Consider the following 26,372-nt stretch of genomic DNA (forward strand, 5'->3'; position numbering starts at 1 on the left):
GTCCTCTTCTGGATCCTCTCTAAATCCTCCACATCCTTCCTGTAATGGGGTGACCAGAAATGCACACAATGCTCTATTTGCAGCCTAACCAAAGTTTTATATAGCTGTGGTATGACTTCCTTACTCTAAAACTGCTCCAGCCAACGAAGGCATGTATACCTTCTGTATCACCCTATCAACTTGTGTGGCCACTTTCAAGGAGCTATGAACCTGGACCCCAAGATCCCGCTGTGCATCAACGAGGACCCCGTCATTAATTGTGCACTTTCCTCTTATATTTAAACTTCCAAAGTGAACCACCTCACACTCGTTCAGTTCACCTCCATCTGCCATTTCTCCGCCTATACTGTATATTCTGCTGAACTCTTTGACAACCTTCTTCACTGTCTGCAACTCCATCAATCTTTGTGTCATTCTCAAACTTATTAATGCACCCATCTACATTTTCTTCCAAGTCTTTGATACATATCACCAGTAACAGAGTCCTCGGCATCTTCCTGGGGAACTCAGCACGTAAATGCATTTGCAAAGAACGCACGGCAGCGCCTCTACTTCCTCAGGAGTCTGCAAACTTCTATAGATGTGCGGTGGGGCGTGTACTGACTGGCTGCATCACGGCCTGGTACGGGAACACTAATGCCTTTGAACAAAAAATTCTACAAAAGGTAGTGGATTAGCCCAGTAAATCACGGGCAAAGCCCTCCCCACCATTAAGCATATCTACATGACACACTGTTGGAGAAAAGCAGCATCCATCATCAGAGACCCCCACCACCCAGGTCATGTTTTCTCACTGCTGCCATCAGGTAGAAGGTACAAGAGCTTCAGGACTTGCACCACCAGGTTCAGGAACAGTTACTACGCCTCATCCATCAGGCTCTTGAATAACAGGGGTTAACTACACTCACTTAGAACCATAGAACTATAGAACATTACAGCACAGAAACAGGCCTTTTGGCCCTTCTTGGCTGCACTGAACCATTTCTCTGCCTAGTCCCACTGACCTGCACCTGGACCATATCCCTCCATACACCTCTCATCCATGTACCTGTCCAAGTTTTTCTTAAATGTTAAAAGTGAACCCGCATTTACCACTTCATCTGGCAGCTCATTCCACACTCGCACCATTCTCTGTGTGAAGAAGCCCCCCTAATGTTCCCTATTCCCCCTTAACCCATGTCCTCTGGTTTTTTTTCTCCCCTAGCCTCAGTGGAAAAAGCGTGCTTGCATTCACTCTATCTATACCCATCATAATTTTATATACCTCGATCAAATTTCCCCTCATTCTTCTACGCTCCAGGGAATAAAGTCCTAACCTATTCAACCTTTCTCTGTAACTCAGTTTCTCAAGTTCCGGCAACATCCTTCTCTGCACTCTTTCAACCTTATTAATATCCTTCCTGTAATTCGGTGACCAAAACTGCACACAATACTCAAAATTCAGCCTCGCTAATGCCTTATACAACCTCACCATAACATTCCAACTCTTATACTCAATACTTTGATTTATAAAGGCCAATGTACCAAAAGCTCTCTTTACTACCCTATCTACCTGTGACACCACTTTTAGGGAATTTTGTATCTGTATTCCCAGATCCCTCTGTTCTACTGCACTCCTCAGTGCCCTACCATTTACCTTGCATGTTCTACCTTGGTTTTTCCTTCCAAAGTGCAATACCTCACACAAGTCTGTATTAAACTCCATCTGCCATTTTTCAGCCCATTTTTCCAGCTGGTCAAATATCTCTGCAAGCTTTGAAAACCTTCCTCACTGTCCACTACACCTCCAATCTTAGTATCATCAGCCAATTTGCTGATCCAGTTTACCACATTATCATCCAGATCATATAGATGACAAATAACAATGGACCCAGCACTGATCACTGTGGCACACCACTAGTCACAGGCCTCCACTCAGAGAAGCAATCCTCCACTACCACTCTCTGATTTCTCCCTCTGAGCCAATGTCTAATCCAATTTACTAACTCACCATGTATACCTAGCAACTGAATCTTCCTAACTAACCTCCCATGCGGGAATTTGTCAAAGGCCTTACTGAAGTCCATGCAGACAACATCCACTGCCTTCCCTTCATCCACTTTCCTTGTAATCTCCTAGAAAAACTCTTGATAGATTTGTTAAACATGACCTACCACGCATAAAGCCGTGTTGACTCTCCCTAATAAGTCCCTGTCTATCTAAATACTTGTAGATCCTATCTCTTAGTACTCCTTCCAATAATTTACCTACTTCCGATGTCAAATTTACCAGCCTATAATTTCCCGGATTACTTTTAGAGCCTTTTTTAAACAATGGAACAACATGAGCTATCCTCCAATCCTCCGGCACCTCACCCATAGATACCGACATTTTAAATATATCTGTCATGGCCCCTGCAATTTCAACACGAGTTTCTTTCAAGGTCCGAGGGAATACCCTGTCAGGTCCTGGAGATTTATCTACTCTGATTTGCCTCAAGCTAGCAAGCACCTCCTCCTCTTCAATCTGTATAGGTTCCATGACCTCACTACTTGTTTGCCTTATTTCCATTGACTCCATGCCAGTTTTCTTAGTAAATACAGACACAAAAATCATTGAGATGTTCCCACAACCAATGATTGCATTTTAAGGACTCATTATATTATGTTTTTGTTATTTATTGGTAGTTATTTATATCTACATTTGCACAGTTTGTTGTTTTTTGCACTCTGGTTGATCTTTCATTGATCCTGTTATAGTTACTATTCAAAAGATTTGCTGAGTATGCCCACAGGAAAGTGAATCTCGGGGTTGTATATGGTGACACACTGTGTAAGTGCTTTGATAATAACATTCACTTTGAACTTTTAACTCCCTGGTCATGGACCTCAGAGTAATACCCTGCTACCACTACCTCTGGCTTCTACAGGCAAGCCAAATCTGAAGTGCAAACTGCAAAGTCACAACAGATTCCATGAATCTTAATCTTCTGGGTCAGCCTATCATGAAGTCCAACTTGACAATATCCACTGCTCGACCCTCTCTGATCACCCTCCTCAAAAACCTTAGTCAAGTCGGCAAGACTTGACCCACTCTGAACAGAGCCTCATCAGGGCATGTTTTCTCAAATGTGCATAAATCAGCTCTCTATGAATCCTCTCCAATAGCTTCCCTGCCACTGACGTGAGTCATAATTTCTTGGATTATCCCCTTTTCTTCTCTTGAGCAACAGAGAAAAATTGACTATTTTCCATTACTCCAGGACCTCATCTGTTATTAGTAAGGATTCAACGATATTTTGCGAGGCCCCAGCAATATTGTCTCTTGCCTCTTTCAATAACCTGAGATATCTGCCATCTGTCTGTGAGGACTACCACCTTGATGGTCTGCAAAGACCCACCTTGACCTCAAAATGCCTTTGTGCGTTATCACTGTTCTCACTATCTCCATGTTCTTGGTGAATACGGATGCAAAATATCACACATCATTTGACTCCAAGCATAAATCTCTCCGTTTATCCTCGAGCGATTCTACCCTCTCATTTTTAAATGCGGGTATAAAGTGCTTTGGGATTCTCCTCAACCTTACTTGTCCAGGACATTTCATGGGCCCTTTTTTCTCCTCCTAATCCCCTCAATGAGCTCATTTCTGCTATATTTATATTCCTCAAGAGAAGGTTCCCTTACATCGTCATCTTCATCATCATCCTTACTAGAACAGGGTGGTCCTGTGCTCTGACCAGCTGGTCATTAAACAACTCCATATCAGATGCAAACTTACCCACTAAAAGATGCTCCCAATTAACTCATGGCCAATAATGTTGTAATTTGCTCTCTCCTAACTTTGTACTTTCATGCCTATCCTTATTCATAATTCACTTAAGAGTTTAGGACTTGAGATCACTGTTCACGAAACGTTCTCCCACCTAACCAGGCTCATTTCCCAACCTCAGGTCCAGTAAGCTCCCTGCTGTAGCTGGCATGCAGTCTAATTGGAGCTGTGTTACTTCCCTGCATTACGAGTCGTACACTTACTGTGTGCAGGAGAGTGGCTATCGGTTCCGATGCTCTGAAATGCTCCGATCCTACTGGAAGGCAGGGAATTCTGGAGTGACTTGGTGAGTAGTTCATCCAGTTGGATCTGGGTGGAAATCTGGAATGCCTGGAAGGAAAGCAACACGTGGCAACAGGGGCTTCTCATTGCTGTAGAACCCCCCCCCCCCCCAACAGGTGGAAATAACAGAACACTGGAGCACCAGCAGGCAATTCCTATTCCTAGAGCTGATCCTCATGTGAACTCTATCCAAACCATCCCTAACTAATCCCAGAAGAGGACACAGCTTCCAGACTACCTACTATGTCAGAAGAACTTCCTGATGTTGCCCTGCCTCCTCTATACGCCCTCCCCACAAATTCCATGACCCTCGCCTGAGGAATCAGTCCAGTCCATGGATCCCAACTTCCAGGTTTGTTATTGGAAGCTCTGCCCCTCCCACCCTCCCTTCCTTAGTCCTGTTTTTCCATCCACCTAAACAGGTGAAGGTGAGCACAGAGACATCTTCCTCTGACAGGACGGCATCATGTCCACATCTCCCCCCACTGCTGATTGACGACTGGGAGCAGAGGCAACCAGGGGGACTAGAGGGGCAACTATTCCATCCTTGAGGGAGTGAGCTGGCAGAGGAAGTGGTTGAGGCAGGTCCAGTATTATCATTTAAGAAGCACTTGCACAGGAACATGGAGGGGCAGGGCTTTGAGGGAAATGGGCCAAATGTAGAAAATCGGGACTAGCTGGGTGGGCATCCAGTCACCATGGATCAACTGGGCTGAAGGGCCAAGTATTGGTCTGTGACTCACCTGCACACCAGGCCATGTACTTAAATAGGAGGAATCCAAGAGTTCGAATTTAACTTTCATTCAGCCATACATGAATACCCATAATGAATACAGCCATTACTGCCTAATGTCTATATTCCAACCCACTTTGCAATAAGCATGCTATTTGCCTTCCCAACTACCTGTTGGACCGATTAACTCGTTGCGTATCATGCAAAGAACACCTGCTTCCTCCTGAAGTTTATTAACCTGAAATCTTTCTCCATTCAGATAATAACCACACACTTGCTTCCCCTGAGCAAAATGCATGCCCTCACACTTCCCCACATCAAGCTCTATTTAGCAGGTTTTCACCAGTCTATCTATATCCACTGGCACAGTCCAGATATCCTCATCACACCTTCTCCCACCTGATGGGTCACCGCCAGACTTGGACATCTCATACTCTGCCCTCCTCCACACCACTAATATTGGCAGTTAGTAACTGAGGACCCAGGACCAATGCTTGGGTCTCTCTAGCAATTACACTGCTGCAGCCTAAGGTCCCAATAAATGAGATCTGTATCAGGAGGGAGGTGCTGAGGAGAGCTGGATAGGCAAGTCCTACAGGAGATAACTCCAAAGGTTCCTGGGGGTGGGACCCTGCAGCATAGAGTCAATGAGGTACAGACCAGAGATACGAACCTCATATAGAAGTACACATATGCATACACACACTCGCGCACAATAAACAATGATAATACTGCATGGTGGGGTTTAAACTAGAGTTGCAGGGGGATGGGAACCAGAGTGCCAGAACAATTAATGGAGAGGTTATGGAGGCAGATGTTGGTAAGACCGCAGACCAAGTTAGGAATCAAAATCTTGAGCAAAGACAAAGGCAAAGTGTAGGGAATCTTGGTTTTCAAGAGATATCAAGGCCCTGGTTAAGAGAAAAAAAGGTGCTAGGCAAGTAGGAACAAATGAGGTGCTTATGGAGTACAAGAAATGCAAGAGAACACTTAAGAAAGGAATCAGGAAAGCTAAAAGAAGGCATGAGATTGCTTGAGCAGACAAAGTGAAGGAGAATCCAAAGGAATTCTACAGATATGTTAAGAGAAAAAGGATTGCAAGGGACAAAATTGGTTCTCTAGCAGATCAAAATGGTAATCCATGTGTGGAGTCGAAACAGATAGGGGAGATCGTAAATACATTCTTCGCACCCATATTTACTCAGGACACGGATACAGATCATATAGAAGTGAGGCAAAGCAGCATCAACTGCAAGAACTCTGTACAGATTGCAGAAGAGAAGGTGTTTGCTACCAAGAGGCAAATCAGGGTGGACAAATCCCCAGGGCCTGATGAGGTGTTCCCTGGGCCCTGTGGGAGGCAAGTATAGAGATTGCCAGGGCCCTGTCTGGCAGAGATATTTAAAGCATCCTGAGTGACAGGAAAGGTACCAGAGGATAGCCAGTGTTGTTCTGTTGCTTTAAAAAAAAGGCTCTAAACATAAATCAGGAAATTATAGGCTGGTGAGTCTGACATCTGTTGTGGGAAAGTTACTGGGAGGCATTCTAAGGGACTGTTGGCGTGTGGCCAAGTGGTTAAGGCGTTCATCTAGTGATTTGAAGGTCACTAGTTCATTGCTAGTTCGCACATTGCACTGCGACAACACCGGTGCCAAGCTGTATGGGTCCTAGTGCCCTTCCCTTGGACAACATCGGTGGTGTGGAGAGGGGAGACTTGCAGCTTGGGCAACTGCCAATCTTCTGTAAAAGAGAACCTTGCCCAGGCTTGTGCCCTGGAAACTTTCCAAAGCGCAAATTCATGGTCTATCGAGACTAACGGAGGCCTACTCTACATTACTACTACAAGGGACTGGATATATACGTATTTGGATAGACATGGACTGATTAAGGACAGTCAGCATGGTTTTGTGCATGATAGGTCATATCTAACCAATCTTATAGAGTTTTTCAAGTAAGTTACCAGGAAAGGTGATGTTGCCTACATGGACTTTAGTAAAGCCCACATGGGAGGTTGGTCAAGAAGGTTCAGTCACTCGACATTCAGGATGAGGTAGTAAATTGGATTAAGCATTGGCTTTGTGGGAGAAGCCAGAGAGTGGTAGTGGAGGATTGCCTTTTTGACTGGAGGCCAGTGACAAGTGGTGTGCCGCAGAGACCAGTGCTGGGTCCTCTGTTGTTTTTCATCTATGTCAATGATCTGGATGATAATGTGGTGAATTAGATCAGCAAATTTATGGATGACACTAAGATTAGGGGTGTAGTGGACGGTGAGGAAGGCTATTACGGCTTGCAGAGAGATCTGGATTAGCTGGAAAAATGGGCTGAAAGATGACAGATGGAATTTAACGTAGACAAGCGTGAAGTGTCGCATTTTGGTAGGACCAGCCGGGGTAGGTCTCACACAGTGAGCAGTAGGGCACACGAGTGCAGTCGAACAAAGCGATCTGGGAATACAGGTCCTTAATTCGTCAAAAGTGGCATCAGAGGAAGACAGGGTCAGAAAGAAAGCTCTTGGCACATTGGCCTTCATAAATCAAATTATTGAGTACAGGAGATGGAATGTTATGTTGAAGGTGTATAAGACGTTGATGTGGCCTAATTTGGAATATTACGTGCAGCTATGGTAGTGATAAGGGACTCAATAGTCTAGAGAACATATAGGAGGTTCTATGGACGTGAACAGGACATCCAAATGGTATGTTGCCTGCCTGGTGCCAGATCATGTCATATCAGGTCACGTCCACAGCATTTTGGAGAGGGAGGGACAACAGCCAGATGTGTTGGTACATATTGGTACTAATCACATAGGAAGGAAAAGCAAACAGGTCCTGAAAAGAGAATTTAGAGAGCTAGGTAGAAAGCTGAGAAGCAGGATCTCCAGTGTAGTAATTTCTAGATTGCTACTTGTGCTATGCACCAGTGAGGGTAGAAACAGGATGATTTGGCAGATTAATGCGTGGTTGACAAGCTAGTGCAGGGGGCCAGACTTCAGGTTCTTGGAGCATGGGATCCTTTCTGGGGGAGGTATGACCTGTTCAAAAGGGACGGATTGCACCTGAACCCAAAGGGAGACCAATTTCTCGCAAGCAGGCTTATTAGAGTTGTCGGGGAGGGATTAAACTAATTTGGCAAGGTGGTGGGAACCATAGTGAAGGGACTCAGGGTAGGATGGATGGTAAAAAAGTAAAGATAGCATGCAGTAGGACTGTCAGGAAGAGCAGGCAGATGATAGGACATAACTGTAGCCAGTAGGGTGAGTATTTGAACATTAGCGATGCAGAATCAAAAAGGGTACCAAATGCAATACTCAAAGTGTTATATCTCAATGCATGGAGTATAAGAAATAACATTGATAATCTTGTTGCATTTTTACCAATCGTCTGGTATGATGTTGTGGCCATCACTGAATTGAGACTGAAGATGGTTGCAGTTGGGAGCTGTATGTCCAATGTTACATGTTATATCGGAGGGATAGGAAGGTAGCAGAGGGAGTGGTATGGCTCTGCTGGTGAAGAATGGCATCAAATCAGTAGAAAGATGTGATATAGGATTGGATGATGTTGAATCCTTGTGGGTTGAGTTAAGAAACTACAAGGGTAAAAGGATCCTGATGGCAGTTATATACAGACCTCCCAACAGCGGCTGGGAGGTGGACCACAGATTACAATGGGAAAAAGAAAAGACGTATTAAAAGTGCAACGTTATGGTAGTCATGGGAGATTTCAACATGCAGGTCAATTGGGAAAATTAGGCTGGTAATGGATCTCAAGAGAGTGAGATTGTTGAATGCCAATGATATGGCTTTTTAGAGCAGTTTGTCATTGAGCCTACCAGGGATGAGCTATTCTGGATTGGGTGTTATGTAATGAGCCAGAGGTGATTAGGGAGCTTAAGGTAAAAGAACCCTTAGGAGACAGTGATCACAATATGATTAAGTTCAACTTGAAATTTGATAGGTAGAAAGCAAAATCTGATGTAGCAGCATTTCAGTGGAATAAAGGAAATTACAATGGTACGAGAGAGGAGTTGACCAAGGTAAATTGGAAGGAGCTTTTGGCAGGGATGACAGCAGAGCAGCAATGGTGTGAGTTTCTTGGAAAAAACAGGAAGATGCAAGATAGACATATTCCAAAAACAAAGAAATACTCAAATGACAAAATAGTACAACTATGGCTGACAAGGGAAGTCAAAGCTCATGTAAAAGCAAAAGAGAGGGCATACAATAATACAAAAATTAGTGGTAAGACAGAGGATTGGGAAGCTTTTAAAAACCTACAGAGAGGCAACCAAAAGAACCATTAGGAGGGAAAAGATGAAATATATAAGCAAATTAGCAAATAATTTGAAGTATATAAAAAATAGAGATGAGATACGGGACCGTTAGAAAATGAGACTGGAGAAATAATAACGGGGGACTAGGAGATGGTAGATGAACTAAATGAGTATTTTGCATCAGCCTTCACTGTGGAAGACACTAGCAGTGTGCCAGGTGTTGAAGGGTGCGAGGGAAGAGAAGTGAGTGCAGTTACTATTACAAGGGAGAAGGTGCTCAAAAAGCTGAAAGACCTAAAGGTACATAAGTCACTTGGACCAGATGAACTGCACCCTAGGTTTCTGAAAGAGATAGCAGTAGAGATTATGAAGGCATTAGTAATGATATTTCTAAAATTATTGAACTCTGCCATAGTGCCACCGGACAGGAAAACTGCAAATGTCATTCCTCTTAAGAAAAGAGGAAGGCAAGCAGAAAGGAAATTATAGAGCAGTTAGCTGACCTCAGTGGTTGGGAAGATGCAGGACTCAATTGTTAAGGATGTGGTTATGGAGTACTTGATGACATAGGACAAAGTCAGCATGGTTTCCTTAATGGAAAATCTTGCCTGACAAACCTGTTGGAATTCTTTGAGGAGATTACAAGTAGGATAGGTAAAGTGGATGTAGTGGATGTTGTATATTTGGATTTTCATGAGGCCTTTGACAAGGTGCCACACATGAGGCTGCTTGCCAAGTTAAGAGCCCATGGTATTACAGGAAAATTACTAACATGGTCAGAGCACTGGCTGATTGGTAGGAGGCAGTAAGTGGGAATAAAAGGATCCTTTTCTGGATGGCTGCCAGTGGTGTTCCGCAGGGGTCAATGTTGGGACTGTTTCTTTTTTCCTGTACGTATATCAATGATTTAGTTGATGGAATAGATGGCTTTGTTGCCAAATTTGCAGATGATACGAAGATTGGTGGAGGAAACAGGAAGGTTGCAGAAGAACTTAGGCGGATGAAAAGAACGGACAAGAGAGTGGCAAATGAAAGACAATGTTGAAAAATGCATGGTCATACACTTTGGCAGAATAAATTAATTTGCAGACTATTTTCTAAATGGAGAGAAAATCCAAAAATCTAAGACTTGAAAGGACTTGGGAGTCCTTGTGCAGAACATCCTAAAGGTTAAATTGCAGGTAGAGTCAGTGGTGAGGAAGGCAAATGTAATGTTAGCATTCATATCAAGAGGTTTACAATACAAGAGCAGGGATGTGACACTGGGGCTTTATAAGGCACTGGTGAGGCCTCACATTGAGTATTGTGAACAGTTCTGGTCTCCTCATCTAAAAAAAATATGAGCTGGCACTGGAGAGGGTTTAGCAGAGGTTCACAAGGATGATTCTGGGAATGAAAGGTTCATCATACAATGAACGTTTGATAGCTCTGGGTCTGTACTTGCTAGAATTTGGAAGGGGGGTGTTATTGAAATCTTTCAAATGTTAAAAGGCCTAGACAGAGTAGATATGGAAAGGATGTTTCCCATGGTGGGGGAGTCTAGGGCAAGAGGGCACAGCCTCAGGATAGAGGGGTGTCCTTTTAAAACAGAGATGCAGAAAAACTTCTTCAGCTAGAGGGTGGTGAATTTGTGGAAATTATGACCATAGGCAGCTGTGGAGGCCAGGCTGTTGGGTGTATTTAAGGCAGAGTTTGACTGGACATGGACAAGGAGAAGGCTGAGAGTGGGGCTGAGGAGGATCAGCCATGATGAAATGGCGGAGCAGACTCCATGGGCCAAATGTCTTAATTTTATTCTTTTGTCTTATGGCCTTATGGAAAAATGTGAACAAGATTGAAAGAGTGCAGAGAAAACTTACTGAGTTGCTGGGTTTGGTGGACCTGAGTTATAAGAAAAGATTCAATAGGTTAGGACTGTATTCTTCAGAACATAGTAGATTGAGAGGAGATTTGATAGTGGTACACAAAATTATGAGGGGTATAGAAAGGGTAAATACAAGCAGGTTTTTTCAGCTGAGGTTGGGTGGACTACAGCCAGAGGTCATGGGTTAAGGGTGAAAGGTGAAAAGTTTAAGGGAAACATGAGGGGAAATGTCTTTGCTCAGAGGGTCGTGAGAGTGTGGAATGAGCTGCCAGGACAAGTGGCGCATGTGAGCTCGATTTCAAAGTTTAAGAGAAGTTTGGATAGGTACATGGATAGTAGGGGTCTGGAAGGCTATGGTCCCAGTGCACATCAATGGGAGTAGGCAGTTTAAATGGTTTCAGCATGGACTAGAAAGGCCAGTTTCTGTACTGTACTTCTCCATCTATGAATTGAATGGTTTGTTCTGCCAATGACACCTGACACCCACATGCACTCACAAACACACGCAAAGATAAACCCCAAAGTGGAACTGTCAACAAATGTCCTATTGTTCACTGCATCCTGTTTTAAACAAAATATGGAGAGACTTCCCAAAAAAATTGATTTCTATTTCACTTTAGTCACAATGCTGGTTCTATTCTTCCGCTTTTCCTCAAAAACAGGAGGGTGAGGGTAAACATTCTTGCCTCTGTCTATGCTAGGTCTGGCAGAACTGTCAGTTTGCCTTTTTCCCTCCGCCTCTCCCCAAGTGCCATCTGCTCAGGGCCCACATAAAACTACCAAATAAAATAATAAAAAAATCTTTAGTCTTCATCCAGATTTTAAGTTTATCAGACCAACAGACTCACACACGACCAGCTCAAATATTGGCTCTGAAGCCTACCTTATTTCTCATAACAACCCGGGGTATAAACTCAAGCTCTACATTAGTAATGACCTATTTCTCTACGTGATTAAAAGTGAAAGTTCTGTTCTTTGCAACTACATCAAAACAACTGCCTTCCAAACATTAATGCTTGAACCAGTCTCTGTGCAAAGCCTTCTCCACATCACTCTGCTACAATGAAACGTCATCAGCAAAGACCAAGGCAGAACAGTGAACCCTGAAATCTCTCTCCTTGTTCTCCTGTCCCAGGGAATCTCCCCTTACCACCTGGACAGGGTATTAGTCCCAGACTCTGGCACTCAAAGTCAAACCATCCTCCTCCACTTCCCCTCTGCTTCTCTTGCAATTCCCTCACTTTGTATGTGCTGGTCACCCTCCCTCCCATCCTTGTATTGACCCTCGCCATTCAGAGTCCTCTCAACTTTCCCTGTTCTGAGCAGAACAACCACATCTTGACCAGAGCTACCCCAGGACTCACCTGTAGATCCCCCACCCCCTTCCCAAAGCTCTGCTCAATTCGGATGTCCGAGTGGGAACGTCCAAATCCTCCCAGACCTTGTGGGCTTCCTTCCAGTGGTGGGATGACCCATCAATTTGGCTGAAGAGTCACTTTGCAGTAGGGAGATCCTTACCTGGTAGATAAACTGGATGGGATCAGTAACCTTGTGCAGCAGACGTTTAATCTTTTCCACTGGGCTGAAGTAGATCACCTGGGCGCTGCCCAGGAGGGTTTGTCGGCAGTGGAGCTTCAGTATCACAGGGCCAGCGGGGAGCTCTGAAACCAAACACTGGCAGTCAGAAGGTGGAGAGAACTGGTGCTTTCCACAGGACTATGTGACCTGGGTCAAACCAGTCATGACCAAAAAGTTAACTTCAGAGTCAAACACTGGAGAACAGGGGTCAGTGTGCTCCCAACCCCGAAGAGAATTCCTGAACCCTGGGTGCCAGTATTTCCTGGTCTCCCCACTGTATCAAGGGGGGGGGGAGTCAACCTGGGAAAATGGCCAGTGAGGGAAGGGAAGGATTGAGGGAGCACCACAGTATGGACTGGGCAGTATTGAGGGACTGTCACACTGTGGGAGGGCAGTAGTGAAGGATCTCTGCACTGTGGGGGGGGGGGGCATCTTGAAGGGATAGCTGCACTGTGGGAGTATTACTCTTCGGGAGCGGCAGTACTGAGGGCATGCTGCACCGTGGGAGGGGCAGTAATGAGGAACGATCACTGTGGAAGTTGTGGTGGAGAGGGAGGATGCAAACGGGTTTAAGGAAGCTCTCAAACTGAGGGGTTCCAGTTCTGTTATTCCTCACGTAGTAGAGAAGGTTCTGGGGAAATAGAATGGAAGAACTCAGAATCAGGAAGAGTTTGGATACAGTTAATTCAGGGGGTGGGAAGGTGGGGTCCATAAGAGACAGAGTGAGGAGAACAGCAGAGAACCAGAGGTAGAATAGGGTACAATCTCCGCACATGGAACTATGCCCTGGGCAGGAGGGGGCAGTGGGATCAGGTCCAACAGGAATTCTCAGAGAGATCTGGAGATACAGGTCAGAAAGTGGGGAGACTCAGGAAGGTGCCCTCACAAAGCCGGCATACAGTGCCTATAAAGTGTACTCACCCTCCTTTGGATGTTTCATGTTTTAATGTTTTACAAATATTGTATCACAATGGATTTAATTTGGCTTATTTGACATGTATCTGGGAGTATCTGGGAGTACAGTTAGACGAGAAGCTAGACTGGACTGCCAACACAGATGCCTTGTGCAGGAAGGCACAGAGTCGACTGTACTTCCTTAGAAGGTTGGCGTCATTCAATGTCTGTAGTGAGATGCTGAAGATGTTCTATAGGTCAGTTGTGGAGAGCGCCCTCTTCTTTGTGGTGGCGTGTTGGGGAGGAAGCATTAAGAAGAGGGACGCCTCACGTCTTAATAAGCTGGTAAGGAAGGCGGGCTCTGTCATGGGCAAAGTACTGGAGAGTTTAACATCGGTAGCTGAGCGAAGGGCGCTGAGTAGGCTACGGTCAATTATGGATAACTCTGAACATCCTCTACATAGCACCATCCAGAGACAGAGAAGCAGTTTCAGCGACAGGTTACTATCGATGCAATGCTCCTCAGACAGGATGAAGAGGTCAATACTCCCCAATGCCATTAGGCTTTACAATTCTACCGCCAGGACTTAAGAACTTTTTAAAAGCTATTATTAATGCTTTTTGAGATAGTGATTTAGATGCATATCATATTTTTTACTGAGTTAAGTATTGTATGTAATTAGTTTTGCTACAACAAGTGTATGGGACATTGGAAAAAAAGTTGTATTTCCCCATGGGGATGAATAAAGTATCTATCTATCTATCTATGATCAACATAAAAGACTCTTTGGTGTCAAAATGAAAACAGATCTCTACAAGGTGATCATAATTAATTACAAATAAAAAACACAAAATAATTAATTGCATTAATATTCACCCCTTCAAACCAGTATTTAATAGGTGCATCTTTGGCAGCAATTACATTCTTGAGTCTCTGTGGACGGGTCTCTATCAGCTTTGCACATCTGGACACTGCAATTTTCCCCCATTCTTCTTTACAAAACTGTTCAATCTCTGTCAGAGTGCATGGAGATTGTGAATGAACAGCCTTTTTTAAGTCCAGCCACAAATTCTCAATTGGATTGAGGTCTGGACTCTGACAGCCACTCCAGGACATTAACTTTGTTGATTTTTAAGCCATTCCTGTATAGCTTTGGCTTTATGCTTGGTGTCATTGTCTTGCTGGAAAACAAATCTTCTCCCAAGTCACAGTTCTCTTGCAAACTGCATCAGATTTTCCTGCAGGATTTCCCTGTATTTTTGCTGCATTCATTTTACCCTCTGCCTTCACAAGCCTTCCAGGGCCTGCTGCAGTGAAGCATCCCCACAGCATGATGCAGCCACCACCATGCTTCACGGTAGCGATGGTGTGTTTTTGATGATGTGTGGTGTTTGCCTTACGTCAAACATAGTGTTTAGTCCAGTGGCCAAAAAGCTCAATTTTGGTTTCATCAGGTCATAGAACCTTCTTCCATCTGACTTCATGCCTTCTGGCAAACTCTAGCTGAGATTTCATACAAGTTTTTTTTCCCAACAGTGGCTTTCTCTTTACCAGTCAACCTTAAAGCTGCGACTGGTGAAGCACCTGAGCACAGTTACTGTATGTGCAGTCTCTCCCATCTCAGCCACTGAAGCTTGTAACCCCTCCATCGTTCCTTGATGATCGACTTAACTGTACTCCAAGGGATATTTAGTGACTTGGCAATTTTTTTGTATTCATCTCCTGACTCGTGCTTTTCAAAAACCTTTTCACAGAGTTGCTTGGAGTGTTCTTTTGACTTCATGGTGTAGTTTTTGCCAGGATACTGACTCACAGGCAGTTGGACCTTCCAGACACAGGTGTATTTTTACTACAATCAATCGAAACTCCTTGACTGCACACAAGTCTCCAAAAACAGACCTCCACTTAACGACTTACGTGACTTCTAAAACTAATTGGCTACACCAGTGATGATTTGGTGTGTCATTTAAAAACTTAATCAATTATTTTCTGTTTTATATTTGTAATTAATTTAAATCACTTTGTAGGGATCTGTTTTCACTTTGATATGAGAGTCTTTTTCAGTTGATCAGTGTCAAAAAAAGCCAAATTAAATCCACTGTTAATCAATGTTGTAAAACAATAAAACATGAAAACTTTCAGGGGGGGGTGAATACTTTTTATAGGCACTGTATGCTTCTTGGCCTGATAGCCTGTGGCTCCAGTGAAAACGTGGCTGAAGCAGGGGTGAATGGACCAGGGTTCTGGTGTGGAGGAACCATTCCCTTATGCTTACCCACAGATCGGACGCAGACTGTTTGGCTGTTCAACATGCTGGCTTGCACTTTTACTTGCTGGGTGCCTGTCACAAACTCAACCTCAGGCCTCTCCTCGAGGGACTGGTGGTCTTTCAGGAACAGGTATATCTTCGTCACATTCTGTGGGTTAAGGAAGTTCATCAGGGTACAGGATCAGAGGTGTTCTAACTAAATTTGTAGTGGTTGGTTTGGTTACAACACACAAGAAACAAAAGAAAAATGAAGCATTAAAAATATTTGAATTCTAGAAAAGGCTTCTAACCTATCCCATATCCACTAAGACAGCGGTGATCTTACACTCTGTGGTCAACATTATTAGCTATCTTCTGTATCTTATAAAACAGGCGCAGAATGTATGTTTTGTGGTCTTCTGCTGCAGCCCATCCACTTCAAAGTTTGACAAGTTAAATGTTCAGAGATGCTCTTCTGCACACCACTATTGTAACACATGGTTATTTGAGTTGCTGACGTCTTCCTGTCCACTTGAAGCGATCTGGCCTCCCTCATCAACAAGCTACTTACACCCACAGGGCAACTAAAAAAAAACTATAAGGGAAAAGATGAAATATGACGGCAAACTAGCTGATAATATAAAGCAGGATACCAGAAGTTTTTTTCAGCTATATAAAGAGTAAAAGGGGGATGAGAGTTTATATTGGACCACTGGGAAATGATACTGGTGTGGTAGTAATGAGGGCAAAGAAATGGCAGATGAACTTAATGGGTACTTTGCATCTGTCTTCACTGCGGAGACACTAGCTGTGTGCCAGAGGTCCTTGAGTGTCAGGGAGCAGGAGTGAGTGCCATTGCTATCACAAAGGAAAAAGCACCAGGCAAACTCAAAAGTCTTAAAGTGGATAAGACACCTGGACCAGACAGACTACATCCCAGAGTCCTGAGAGAGGTTGCTGAAGAGATAACGGATGCATTGGTCATGATCTTTCAAGAATCACTTGATTGTGGCATGGTCCCAGATGACTGGACAATTGCAAATGTCACTCCACTCTTCAAGAAGAGAGGAAATCAAAAGAAAGGAAATCATAGGCCAGTTAGCCCAACCTCAGTGGCTGGGGAAGTGTTGGAGCCTATTATTAAGGTTTTGGGACACTTGGAGACTAATGATAAAACAAGTCAAAGTCAGCATGGTTTCTATCAAGGGAAATCCTGCCCGACAACTCTGTTAGAGTTCTTTGAGGAAGTAACAAGCAGGGTGGACAAAGGAAAGGCAATGGATATCATTTACTTGGATTTATTTGGAAGTCGTGTCACTGAGCCGGCTTCAGCTGGAGGCTAGCTTGAAGAAAACTCTACTTTCAAAGTGGATAGGTCCAGAGAAGGAATTGCAGAGCTGGGGAATGGAAGGCATACTCTCCCATGGAGAGAACAAGCACTTACTTCACATGGGATTTGGGTGGGCATCACTAGCAGAGGCTCTGTGAAGTCGTCAGGGTTAACAAGCACGTCAGTGAGACCCTCTGTCACCTCCATCTCTGGGCGAAGATCTTTCAGCTCTGGTACTGGAATGGGATCTGTTTTAGGGAAGAGTGGACAGTTGTCAGTACAGAGCCTGGAATACCAAAAGGCAAAAGAATTCCTCGGATCCTCACCAAATTTTATTGATGCACCATAGGAAGCATCCAATCCAGATGCATCATCATTTGGTATCGCAAATGCTTTGTCCGTGAATGCAAGAAAGCACAGAGAGCTGTGGACACAGCTCAGCACATCATGAAAAATACCCTCTCCTCCATGACCTCTGTCTACACTTCTCTATCTCGGTAAAGCAGCACAGCATTAATCGAAAACCCCATCCACCCTGACATTCTCTCTTCTCCCCTCTCCTGTCAGGCAGAAGATATAAATGCTAGAAAGCACATATCACCTGGCTTAAGGACAGCCTCCATGTGGTTAAAGGATAATTTACCAACCTATATGATAAAATTAACTCTTGACCTCACAATCTACCCTGTAGTGGCCTTGTACCTTATTGTCTACCTGCGCTGCACTTTCTCTGTGTCTGTATTCTGCATTGTTGATTTCCTTTGTACTTCCTCAGTGTAGTGTTGTAATGAGTGAGTGGATCTCTTGCAATACTCATTCATTATCTACCATGGCGTATGACGTGGGCGATCATAGTTTTGACCATGACTGTTCTCGGCCCATTTTTCTACAGAAGTTGTTTGCCACTACCTTCTTCTGGGCAGTGTCTTTACGGACAGGAATCCTCAGCCATTATCAGTACTCTTCAGAGGTTGTCTGCCTGGCGTGAGTGGTTGCACAACCAGGACTTGTGCTCTGCACCAGCTGCTCACAAGACCATCCACCACCCGCTCCCATAGCTCAGGTGACTCTGACTGGGGTGCTAAACAGGTGCTACACCTTGCCCAAAGGTGACCTACACGGGAGCGGAGGGAAGGAGTGCCTGACACCTCCTTTGGTGGAGATGTATCTCGAACCCGCCACCCAATATGTGACGATAATAAACCAGCTCGCATGGGGCCGGTCCACAATCACTGTGTGAAGGAAAGTCCAGTCCATGACTCTGCACAGGTGGATCCCAAGACCTGGCTCAAAGTGACTGGATTATTCACACCAACATTATCCAACGGCATCACCAGAATTTCTCCATTCCCATCCGTGCACTGCCACTGGTCATTCCCCAGCTTTGGAACGAGGGGTAACTCCATGCTGTGGGTAACCAGCCCAAAGCTAAGAAGATGGGGGTAGAGGTCCACCCTGTCAGTGGAAGCAGAGAAACTGCTCCCAGCACTCAGTGTTCTGGTCCGGTCCGGAGCCTGCATTCCAGGTCTTGATCCGGTCTGCGGACTCCGGGTCTTGTAGCCGTCCCTCCTTTCACCCTTGAGCCCAATTAGTCACACCTGTGGATCATCGTGGCTTGTTTGGACTCAAGGAGGCGCACCTGATGCCCATCGGCTGGCGGTGTATATAGGGGGCTCTGAGACTGAGTGGAGTGGGGGTTTGTCCTGCTCTTCTAGTTGCCCTGGCTTGGAGTTCCCCTTGTTAAAGATGAGTTCTTTGAGTAATTCTGGCAGTCACCCTGGACCTAGTTCCCTTCCTATCCCTTGCCTCCATTGGGCAAGTCTGGCCGGACTGCCATCGCCCAGTGGGGGACTTAGCCCCTTTCTGTCCCTCGCTGCCGACGGGTTGTGCCCCACAACCTACCCAGGTGCCCCGCGACCTGCTCAGGCCCCTGTGTTCCTGCCTGGGAGGTCCGGGCCCTGCCTAGGAGTTATGCGGCCTGCCCAGTGAACTCTGGGATCCTGCCTTGCCTGAACTCTAAGACTCTCCTGGAACCCCAGAATCACCTTGAACATCACATCCCTCACGCACACCACGGTCACCACATCTTGTCTATCGTTTAGTTGTTCCTGTCCTGCCCCTAGTACTTCAGTGCCTGCGTCCTGCACTTGGGTCCAGCCTCCTGTCCCCATGTGACACTCAGTGCCTCTAAACTGTCGCCAATTCAATAGGATGGTGAATCTGTGGAATTCATTGCCACAGATAGCTCTGGAGGCAAAGTCATCGGGTATATTTAAAGCAGAGGTTGAGAGGTTCTTGATTAGTAAGGATGTGAAAGGTTATGGAGAGATGGCAGGGGAGACTCAATGTGCTGAATGACCTATTCTGCTCTGATGTTTTATGGTCTTATGGATCACAACTGATCAAAGTGTCTCAGCTCCTTGTTACCATTCATTTATCAGGAATCTCTTGGTCTTTGCCCTAAATTTCACATTACTCTCCACCCGCTGCATCATCAATTATTTGATATGATTAGCCCATCCAGCCTCCGAAAACCTCCCCTCCTTGGTGGAGGTAGAGCCTCCGACACGACTGGAGGGCCTGAACCTCATTCTGAAGGCTCCTGCCTTTATCTAGACAACCTTAGTAAGAGTCTGGCCATCAAATCCTTCAAACTTCAACACTGCAGACTTCCATCCTCACCTGACCTTTGTAAGAATTCACTGCTTTTTGCTCACTTTTTCTCATGACTCCCTGAGACTTGTTGGCCAGAATTAAACAGTTTCACTAGTGCAGTCAGCGTTCTGTCGTTCTGCTCACTCTGCACATCCTTTCCACAGTGTGGTGGTCAGAACTGCCCACAAAAGGCCGAGTGCAACCTAACCAATATACTGGGTAGTTGAAGCGTCACCTCCCCAACTCAAATACTTTGCCACAATCTATGAAGGTATGTATTAACTTCTCCAACCTGTCAACTGGGACTGCAAATAACTGGACCAAGACTTTCAGCTGTTAATCTCCAGTCCAACACTGAGATGTTGTCGGCTGATAATCAGAATCTTAAATTAATAAGAATGAAAAACACCACAGACACAATTTCTCATCACATTTACTTCCAATGGTCTGATCTTCAAATCACTTTCAAGATTCCAAATCTGACATTTCTCGAAGTGAACTGCTTTCCTGTCAATCACAACTCTGTACACAACATTAAAAATGCACCATTAAAATGGCACACCAGCTGAATGGTTTTGTGTAGTTTAATGGGAGTCTCGTTGCTGGACGGGCTCTGTCAGTGTTGGTGCATTGATGGTCATCACCCCTTGCCCCACACACTTCCCTTCTGTCATCTTTAACCCTTTGCTCTGGTCACACTTATAACGCCTCTTCCTCATTTAACCCTCTGAGTCAGGTGTCCCACTGCTGAGGCAGTGGCCTGTTTAGAATAGTCGGATGGAGACATAACTCTCCGCTAATATTTCAAGATTGCCCAGGTTTCAGTCCACAGGCAACAAGCTGAGCAAGAGATGGCCCAGTGGATAAACAAATGTCAAAGCCAGGTGGGGTTGGGGAGAGTGACTCCGTACATTGGACAGGTTCAAACTCCAGGCTACAGACTGGACACAGGGAACCTTCTCAACACCGGGCTCTGTCTGCCTCATGGATCAGTGGTTGGTGAATGACGGTCAGCCTGTGAAGGGTGAATTCACTTCACATCCCCTTCCTTCTCTCAGACAACTCCTCCCACCAACCTACAGCTCACACGTGCAGTTCAGAAAAACACCCAGCTGCTTGTCTGCCCGCAAGTTTACACTTCCTGTGCTGAAAGCTCTGGGTGATTCCATAGGCAGTGACAAGAGAGGCTCTCTAATAAGTTGGTCAGACTCAACACTCACCCTGGCAGGGTCAGTACCTTCCAATCCTTTTACACCCATCCATAACACTCCTACACCCTCAACACCTCCCCAACACCAGTCCAACTCCATTCCACTACCTCCACCATCCGTCACCCTTCCCAAAACAGCTTCCAGTACTCCTCCACAACCCAACCCTCTTACAATTCCCACAACAGCCCAACACCCTCCTCAACACCTCCCAACCCCTCAATTCTCTTACAATCCTCAATACCTCCTCAATGCTCCTACACTCCTCAACACCTCCCCAACCCTCCTACATCCTCAACACCTCCCTAATACTTATATACTCCTCCACAACACCTCCCCAACACACATACGCCCTCAGCACCTCACCATCTTACAACTTCAGCACTGCCCCAAACATCTTACACCCCTCAATCCTCTTCAATATGTCCCCAATACTTCTACACTCCTCAACACTTCTCCAACCTTCCTACAGCCTCAACAACCCCCAACCCTCTTAAACCCTCAACACCTCTCCAACCTGCTTACACCCCTCTCTAAGCCTTCTAGACACCACCTTAAACCTCCTACACCCTCTTCAACACCTCCTGACAGTCTTACACCCTTAACATCTCCCAAACCCTTCCCAACCCTCCTACACCTCTCCCCAAACCTCCTATGCCCCTCGCCAAACTTCCTACACCAACTACCCAACCCTCTTACATCATCACCTCCCCAAAACCCCCTAGACCCTCAACACCTCCCCAACCCTCCTACACCCCCAACAACTCCCCAACCCTCCTACACCCTCAACACTTCCTCAACCCTACTACATCAACTCTCCAAATGCCCTACACCCTCAGCTCTGCCCCACCATCCTATACCAATTGCCCAACCCTCCTACACCAACATCTGCCCAACCCTCCTACACCCTCTACACCTACTCACCCTTTCTACACCATCAACACCTACTCACCCTATCTACACCCTCAACACCTCCCAACCCTCCTACACACTCAACACTTCCTGAACCCTCTCACACCTTCAACACCTCTCCAACCCACGTACACCCTCAACCCCTCCCCACCACTCTTCAAGCCTCCTACACCCTTCTCAACACCTCCTGACTCTGATACACCCTTAACACCCCTCCCAATCCTCCTACACCTTTAACCCCTCCCCAACTCTCCAAGCTTGCTACACCCTTCTCAACACCTCCTGATTCTCATACACCCTTAATGTCTCCCAAACCCTTCTACACCTCTCCCCAACCTCCTACACCCTCAACATTTTCCCAACCCTCCTACACCCACAACACCTCCAAACCCACTTACAACTCTGTCCACACCTCCTACACTCCACCTCAATCCTCCTACACCCTCAAAACCTTCCCAACCTTCCTACACCCTCAACTCCTCCCCAGCCCTCCTACACCCTCAACAACTCCCTAACCCTCCTACATCCTGAACACCTCCCAACTCTCCTGAACTCTCAGCACCTCTTATACCGTCAACACATCCCCAACTCTCCTACTCCCACAAAACCTGCCCAAACCTCTTACACTCTCAACACACCCCAACCTTCCTACTCTCTCAACACCTCCCCAGCCCTCTTACAACCTCAACACCTCTCCTACCCTCCTTCTGCTCCACAATGCAAACCCTCCCCAAACCCTCTTCACTCCTTTCTTCCACCTCTCGTCAAAGAGTCTGCACCCCTCCTAAACACCCCAAACATTCCTCAAACCTCCCACCACATAAATAGGGTTGTAGAAATGATCTTCAGCTAAATGAGGGCGACAGGCCACCATGAATGGGCTGTTCAATGAATCAGGAAGATTAGCAAAAAATGTGACTGGCTGGGGAAGAAAATAGAAACTAAAACGTGCTGCTGATAGTAAAAGCTATAAAATGTCAAGGGGAAATGTTATTTGCTTGTGTTTGTGTTACATCTGCAATAAGCGACAGCTCGGTAATGTAATAGCTGTTGTAGCACAATTCCAACTCCAGTGACCTGGGTTCAATTCCCGCGCTGTCTGCAAAGCTTGTTTGTTCTCCCCGTGACTGTGTGGGGTGTCCTCTGGGTACTCCGGTTTTCTCCCACATTCCAAAGATGTACTGGCTCGTAGGTTAATTGGTCACATGTCTGTAATTGGGTGCTGCAGGCTTACTGGGCAGGAAGGGCGTGTTACCATGCTGTATCTCTAAATAAATATACAAGAGTTGACAGCACTGGTCACAACATCTGAGGGCGGTCTAGTTGTTATTGAGATATGGTTGCCAGGTGACCAGGACTGAAGTGATGTTCGTTTGAAGTTCCAAACAAACAGGCCAAAGGCGGAAGGAGAGGGGGTGGTATTGTAAGTCAGGGAAGGTACCAGAGCAGCAATGGGTCATGATGCAGTGGCAATGGGTGGTGACGCAGAATCAGTTTTGGTGAAACCACAAACAGCAGGAGAAGGAAGAGTGGGTGAATGACCTCTGAATGGGACAGCTCATAAATATCTAGGGAACTATCTAATGTATAATATGGGTGATGCACCATCAATAACTCACTCTGAGATGTAAGAAGCGAGGTATCGGCTTTTATTGACTGGAAGAATGAACAACACTACATCCTGGAGAATGAGGCCGGGCATCAGGCCTCAATCGCCTTTATACAGGGGTCTGTGGGAGGAGCCACAGGAGCAGTCCAGACAGGTATATGTAGTTCACCACAATGGGATACTGTAATGGTCATGAGAGATTTTAATCTATGTACTAATTGGACGATCTAGATCAGATGACAAAATGGACTGAAAAATAGCAGATGGAATTTAATGTAGACAAGTGTGAGGTGTTGCACTTTGGGAGGACAAACCAGGGGAAGTCTGACTCAATGAACGGGAGGGCATTGAGGAGCGTAGTAGCATGGGTGGATCTGTAAATACAGACCCATATTTCCTTGAAAGTGGTGTCACAGGTGGAAGGGGTCATAACAAGAGCTTTTGAGTGCAGGAGTTGGGTTGTTACGTTAAAGTTGTGTAAGGCTTTGGTGAGGCAAAATTTGGAGTACTGTGTGCAGTTCTGGTCAACTACCCACAGAAAAAGTATCAATAAGATAGAAAGAGCACAGAGAAAATTTACAAAGACGTTGGAACTTGAGGACCTGAGCTATATGGGAAAGGCTGAATAGATTCCCTGGAGCGCAGGAAAATGAGAAGGGATTTGATAGCGGAGTACACAGTTATGAGGGGGACAGATAGGGTAAATGTAAGCTGGGTTTTTCAACTGAGGTTGGATGAGATTAGATAAAGGTCATGGGCTAAGGGTGAAAGGTGAAATCTGTAATCCACAAGGGAAGCCTGAGGGGGAACTTCTTCACTCAGAGGGTAGCGTGAGTGTGGAATGAACTGCCAGTGGAAGTAGTGGAAGCAGGTTCGTTTGCAGCACTTAAGAGAAGTTTGGACAAGTACATCAATGGGGTACAGTATATGAAGGGCTACGGTCTGCTACGGTCCAGCTGCAGGTCAATGGAACTAGGCAGAGTAACAGTTCGGCATGAACTAGATGGCTAAAGAGCCTTTTTCAGTGCTGTGGTGCTCTGTGACTCTGAGACAAACTGGCACAGGTATTGTTGAGGAATAAATTTGTGGAATACATCAGGAATTACTTCTCCAGTACGTTTCAGAGCCTACCCAGCAGTAGGCTCATTTAGAGTTGATCATGAGTAATGAGGAAGGATAAATTCGTGGAAAAACAGAAAACGCTGGAAACACTCAGCAGGTCAGTCAGCATCTGTGGGAAGAGAAGCAGAGCTCACATTCCAGGCTGTAGAAGCTTCATCACTTCAACCTGAAAATATAACATCTTCCACTCAGATGCTGCCTGACTGGCTGAGTGTTTCTGTTTCTATTTTAGATTTCCATATTTTGCAGTTTTTTAATGTCCAGGATTAACAAGAGATCCATGTATTAATGATCAAGATTAATAAGAGGCCACGTGACCATATCTTCAGTGTAAATAGGGCTGTTACGATGCTACGAGGATGGAGTTGTCCAGGGTGGACTGGGAAGATAAAATGACAGACATGAACAGTGACAGGTATGCAAACCGCTGGTTCACAACTCAGCAGGAATTTGTCCCAATTAGGAAGAGAGATTCTGTGGTGAACAAAGGAGGTCAAGGATAATGTTAAATTGAAAAGTAGGGCATACAAAGAGAGAAGGGCTGGTGGTTGAGCAGAGAACTGGGAAGATTTTAGGATCCCACAGCAACTCATAAGGGAAAGAGTTGATTCTGAGAGAAATATCTGTGTATTAAAACAAACAGCGAGAGTTTCTTTGAATATTTCCAATTGGAAGAAGGTGGCTCAGGCGGGTCTGGGAACTCTACAGAATGATCCTGGTGAGTTAGTAACAGGAAACAAAGAAATTGGAGATGTATTAGGTCAACGTCTTACATGGCCCTTGTGGCTAAAGGGATCAGTGGGTATGGAGAGAAAGCAGGTACAGGGTTCTGAATTGGATGATCAACCATGATCATACTGAATGGCGGTGCAGGCTCAAAGGGCCGAATGGCCTACTCCTGCACCTATTTTCTATGTTTCTATTTCTTCTCCATCGAGGGTACTGCAAATATCCTCAAGATAACAGATGGGTAATGCAAAGTGGGTGCCACATTGTGGGAGGGGCGGTACTGAGGGAGTGTCACACTGTGGGAGGGGCGGTACTGAGGGAGCACCACACTGGGACAGGTCAAGACGTACAAAAATGCTGGATGAACTCAGCAGGTCGGGCAGCATCCGTTGAAAGGAGCAGTCAATGTCTCGGCCTGAAACGCTGACTGCTTCTTTCAACGGATGCTGCCTGACCTGCTGAGTTCATTCAGCTTGTTTGTACGTTTTGATTTGACCACAGCATCTGCAGTGTACTTTGTGTTTACACTGGGATAGGTGTTGTGGTCTGGTCAAGCTCCACTCTAAAGGTCATTGACTCTTGATTCTCTGTAAGGACAGGAGATTAAAAGATCAGACACAAAGGGAGGAGAATGAAGGGATTGGGGCTTTGACAGCACGGTCACCAATAAGGGGGCAGAGGAAGTAAGGAGCCCCTCGGAGGCCAGAATCTCTATCTCTGGTTGTAAGGCTGGAAGTGGTTCCAGAAACAGAAAGGACAATATGTTGGAATTAGAAAAAATATTGTAGATTTTAAATTCAAGGTAATACCAGACCACAAATTATAAGGAATATTGAACAAGGGAATTGGGTTAAAACCAACCTACCCAGGCTCCACTCAAGTGTTAGACATTATGTGGAACCATGGCAACATTGGAGCTGGGGGTGGGGATTGTAATTATGAGGGACTCTGGAGAACATTCTCAACAACAGCTACCCACAGAATTTCACGTTATTGCCAGGCCAACTGCAATTCTAACTGGTGTATGAGACAGACCCCCGTCCCAGTACAACGTAGACACCAACACCATCCCGTCACATCAAACATGGCATGGCATCTGTTACACTGGATGTCAGTGGGACAGGA

General features: G+C 45.5%; 1 protein-coding gene across 3 annotated transcripts in view; it reads right to left on the reverse strand.

Moving 5' to 3' along the window:
• LOC140726233 (uncharacterized) overlaps positions 1-26,372 on the reverse strand; it is an 87,214-nt gene that overhangs the window by 58,048 nt on the left and 2,794 nt on the right. For all 3 annotated transcript variants that reach the window (XM_073042330.1, XM_073042329.1, XM_073042328.1), the window contains exons 3-6: positions 17,127-17,260; positions 15,710-15,851; positions 12,480-12,622; positions 4,014-4,140 (exon numbers count right to left, since the gene is read on the reverse strand). In XM_073042330.1, coding sequence (XP_072898431.1) covers positions 4,014-4,140; positions 12,480-12,622; positions 15,710-15,851; positions 17,127-17,260 — 546 coding nt within the window. The remainder of the gene's footprint in view (positions 1-4,013; positions 4,141-12,479; positions 12,623-15,709; positions 15,852-17,126; positions 17,261-26,372) is intronic.

This window comes from Hemitrygon akajei, chromosome 4, assembly GCF_048418815.1.
Source record: "Hemitrygon akajei chromosome 4, sHemAka1.3, whole genome shotgun sequence".
Classification (NCBI taxonomy): domain Eukaryota; kingdom Metazoa; phylum Chordata; class Chondrichthyes; order Myliobatiformes; family Dasyatidae; genus Hemitrygon; species Hemitrygon akajei.